The following is a 4,100-nucleotide window of genomic DNA, read 5'->3' on the forward strand; positions in this document are numbered from 1 at the left end:
CGTCTCCGTAGGAATCCACATTATCGACGGCGTACCAGTCCTTTTCCGATTTGAACCTGTATTGAAGTCTGCGATCTACTTGGGACGACATCTTTTGCGGTATGTTTCCCGATATCGAATCGCGGTGCACTTATATGCTAAAACAGTTTGCAGACGTCATCGAACTTTCGTGACGTCAAGGGTACCAGAACTCGATCCGCCAATAGCGCGCGAGATGTTATCGATGACGAAGCCTCGAACGCCCTCACTCGCAACGTCATCGCTCAAAAAACACATGACGTCAATTCAGTGAAGTCGAGGGTACGCCAGCGGTCCTTGAACGGATGACGTAGCGTTTTCAAGTTCTTTATCACGGCGAACCTTCGAAGGGTGGCACACCATACAAAGAATTCGCCATGGAGAAGGACACGAAGACGAAGATTAGCGTATCCAAGAAATGCTGCAGCCGCCAAAATGAAGACGATCAGGTTAGATACTTCTTGGTTCGTCTCAGGTCACGAACGGAACTGAGAGGTAACCCTTCGCGACAGGTTAAGCGAAACCGGTTGGGATGGGTGGAGAGTGATCGAACGGGACGTGACCGACGAAGCTGAAAACAACGACGACGACGACGATATCCTGCCCACGTTGACGAACGGCGACTCGGATATCAAGCTTTCGGAATTCGTCGCGACCGAGCAAGCTTGCCGAGCTCTGCGATCGGTAGTCCGCCCGAAACAGTGGATATTGATGGATGCCGACACTCTCGTCTGTTACCACGAGCAGGAAGGGAGCATATTTCTCACGGCTCACCGACTCCCCGCGTACGTGTACCGAAAACTGTGCTGCACGAATCCCGATCGCATCCGATTCGCGTTCGCGACAGCAACCTCCGCGAAAGTTGCGAGCGCAGGGAAAGGCGATCCTTACTCGAACATTCCGGTAAGGTACGGTGATCGAAATACGACGTTCGACGTTCGAGACGTCAGCGCCTTGTTCTACAAGTTGCTGCTCACCAACCACCCGGAATACGCGCATCCCGAGTCATACCGAAGAGCGCTGACGGCGAGCACAAGGAAACCCCCATGGAGGACCACGGAACGACACAGGATACTGGTACTGCCCCTGCCGCGCCCTGCACCGGACGTGCGGTTTCGCGAGATCGCCATGAGATCCGTTGACTTCACGACAGAAGCGAGAGAGAGGCTGCTTCCTTTGCAACCCGGCGAATCGGGTGCGTTTATTTCGGCGAACCGGTCGTCAGAGATAAGAAAGGGGAGGAGACGGTACTCAGGGCAGGCGACGTCCTGACTTCGGCGGCCTATCGTAAGTTGTACTCCGATCTAGGGTGGAAGAACGCGCTCGATTTCCGGAAGTGCATGAACGCCGTGTACAGGTTCGCGCGATGTCCCGTCGTCAGAAACGATCTGGCAGACGGCGATGTCGATTTTCACTTCCAGGCTCCCCTTCCTTAGGGGAAAAAAGTTAGGATTCCTATCTTCAGTATGAACGTCATCGGTCACCGACGCGGCTGGCCACCTATGATGAAGGAATCGACGTTATGTTCGCTGATCTCGTCCTGCATCGCGACTTCGCTCGTGGTGGACGTTCTTCTTCAGGCGAACGTTCACCCGATAGTCGATTGGTACGCGATATTCCTGCCCGCCTTCCTGTACGCGACGTTCGTCAAAGTCGGAGCGCAATCCAGTCTGATGTCGGCGTGCCGGCTGAGTCTCTGCACGTCCGCCAACATTTCGTTTTTCACCAACCTGAAATTCCTGATCGGACCGTGCGGGGCATCGTATCTGGAACGGATCGCACCTGTCAACGAGCCGTGTCGGACGTGCTCAAATGGGATGCCGACCATTGTCGATGTCCGGTCGTGAAACTGGGAGGGACGGCCGGATCCATCTACTACTTCGTGCAGTTTGCGCTCGTGTACATGCCGACCGGAATAGCACCGGCGATGCTGCACATAACCAATTCGTCCGATGGCTTTCGTAGCGGCAGCAGTTGGGGGTGGTACAGAAACGCGGGCATTCCGATCGTCGTGGCGACCCTGCTCGTGGACGTGTTCGCAGGAGCGATCGTGTACCCTCTGTCTTCGGAATGCGTGGTGCACGCGTTCGTGTTCGCCGCCGCGATCTCAAGGTACGCATCGCTCTCCGACGTGTGGGAGGCGGCGTCTCTGGCCAGCGTAGCGATCGCCACCGTCGACCTCGTCAGAAACGTGCTCGTCTACAAACTCGGGCCGTGCGCCTTCGACGGTCGGGACGTGATGGAGTGCGATACGTCCTTGAGCGACTGCTACGAAAACCTTCTGGACCTCAGCGCCAACAGCATCGACGCCGCCGACTGTCCGATCAACAAGGTCGGACGACACTGGGCGATCGTTCTCACCGCCTCGCAGGCCATCAGGTTCTGCGTGAGTTTCCTGCTTTCGCGGAAAGGAGTCAGGTTGTTGCAATCCGGCGACAAACGAGGCGAGATGGACGAAGCTAACGACGACGACGATTCGAGCGACAAAGACCAGGACGTTATTTTTCAAAGAGGACGTAACGTGTGACGTGATGTAATTTTACCTTTATTTTTTGATTGTTTTTCTTCAGTCGGATGCTCCTTATACCAAAAGGATCAAGTTCGACGACGAAGACGACGACGACGCAAGCACCTCCCAAACTGTTGGCATCGGCGACGAACGAACAGAAGCTGAGACCGCAGACGGCAAAGGAAACCTAACGGAATCCTTTCCCGAGGACTCTCAACTTCCCGTCGACGACGAACGAACAGCCGGAGAAGGAAACCTCGCCGACTACTTTCCGGAGGATTCTCAGCTTCCAGTCGAATCGTTGGACGAACAGGACATTTCCGACCAAGACACGGTCGTTTTTGGAGACGAAGAACTGGAACAGCAACTGGACGACTGGCTGTTCTCGAAAATGTTGAAGTACAACCCGTCTTCGGAATAGAATTTTTTTTTAAATGTTCCGATATATTAAGTACTAAAGAAAAAAGAAAAACACGAAATCTTATATTCTGTTTTGTCTTCAATAAAATCTTTATTACAAAAAAACAATATAAAGTTGTTATTGTGCATATTTGTCTTTATACGAAACCCGACGGAAGGACGATGTCGGAAGCGGGGTTCTTCTACGGGGGTTTCGAAGATAACGCCAGATGTTTCTTCTGCGGAATATTGCTGTGCCGATGGAACCCGGACGACCTTCCTCTTTGTGAACACGCCGAACACGGGAGTTCGTGCTTGTGGTTGCGGCGCAAGACGAAGGAAACCCTGATTTCCAAGATTAATTTTGCCTGCGAATTCGGATTCGACAGCGACGTGATCGCAAAGGTCGTGAGCGATCATCTCGAGAAGAAAGGACAAGTGTTCTCGTTGACAAACGAAGTTCTTTTCTCGAGCATAATCGACTTCGATGAAAATTGGGCCGACGACAGGAAAAAGGACGGGGTCGAAGATCCGTCGAAACACGAGGGCTTGGTGTCTCTGATCGCCGAACTTCGCTTGGAAGAAGATGCCGAAGACGAACGCCCGGAACGAAAAGAAGAGGAAGAAGAAGTTCGTGCGCCCGTCGAAAGCTATACGAACAAGGTACGCGTCGACGACGACGACGACGACAACGACGAGAAATCTCGCGGAGATCTATTGAGGGAACTTACCGATCTCAAGGACGAGATGTCGTGCAAGGTGTGCATGGATCGCGATTCGAACGTCCTCCTGACTCCGTGCAACCATCTCGTCTGCTGCGACTCGTGTTCCGTCAGGTTAGCGTCGTGTCCGATCTGTCGTACAAAAGTCGGTGAAGTCGTCAAAGTTTACCACTGTTAGGTTTAGGTCATAGAAACGATGGCCGAAACGACGAGAATCATGAGAGAAACGATGGCCGAAACGACGAGAATCATGAGAGTGTTTGCAAAAGCGATAAACGAAGCCGAGTTGCACGGAGATAAGGTAAACCGATTTTTTTCGACGAGTACCAACACGTCATCGACCCGACCGTCAGCGACGAGGAGTGGGAAACCCGATATTTTTGTACTATCCGTGGAAAGAGGTGTCTGAAAGTGGGACATTTGAAAGTGATAAAAGAGATCGACAGATTGAG

At 52.7% G+C, this 4,100-nt stretch overlaps 1 protein-coding gene across 1 annotated transcript; it reads left to right on the forward strand.

Annotated features, from left to right (window-relative positions):
* The first annotated feature begins 3,109 nt into the window (after window positions 1-3,109).
* LOC117110843 (baculoviral IAP repeat-containing protein 7-A-like) lies at window positions 3,110-3,826 on the forward strand. Its single transcript, XM_033253674.1, has one exon. The coding sequence runs from the start codon at window positions 3,110-3,112 to the stop codon at window positions 3,824-3,826; it is 717 nt and encodes a 238-aa protein (XP_033109565.1).
* Window positions 3,827-4,100: the final 274 nt, after the last annotated feature.

This window comes from Anneissia japonica, unplaced genomic scaffold, assembly GCF_011630105.1.
Source record: "Anneissia japonica isolate Jap-2015-1 unplaced genomic scaffold, ASM1163010v1 scaffold288072_len178204_cov163, whole genome shotgun sequence".
Lineage (NCBI taxonomy): Eukaryota > Metazoa > Echinodermata > Crinoidea > Comatulida > Comatulidae > Anneissia > Anneissia japonica.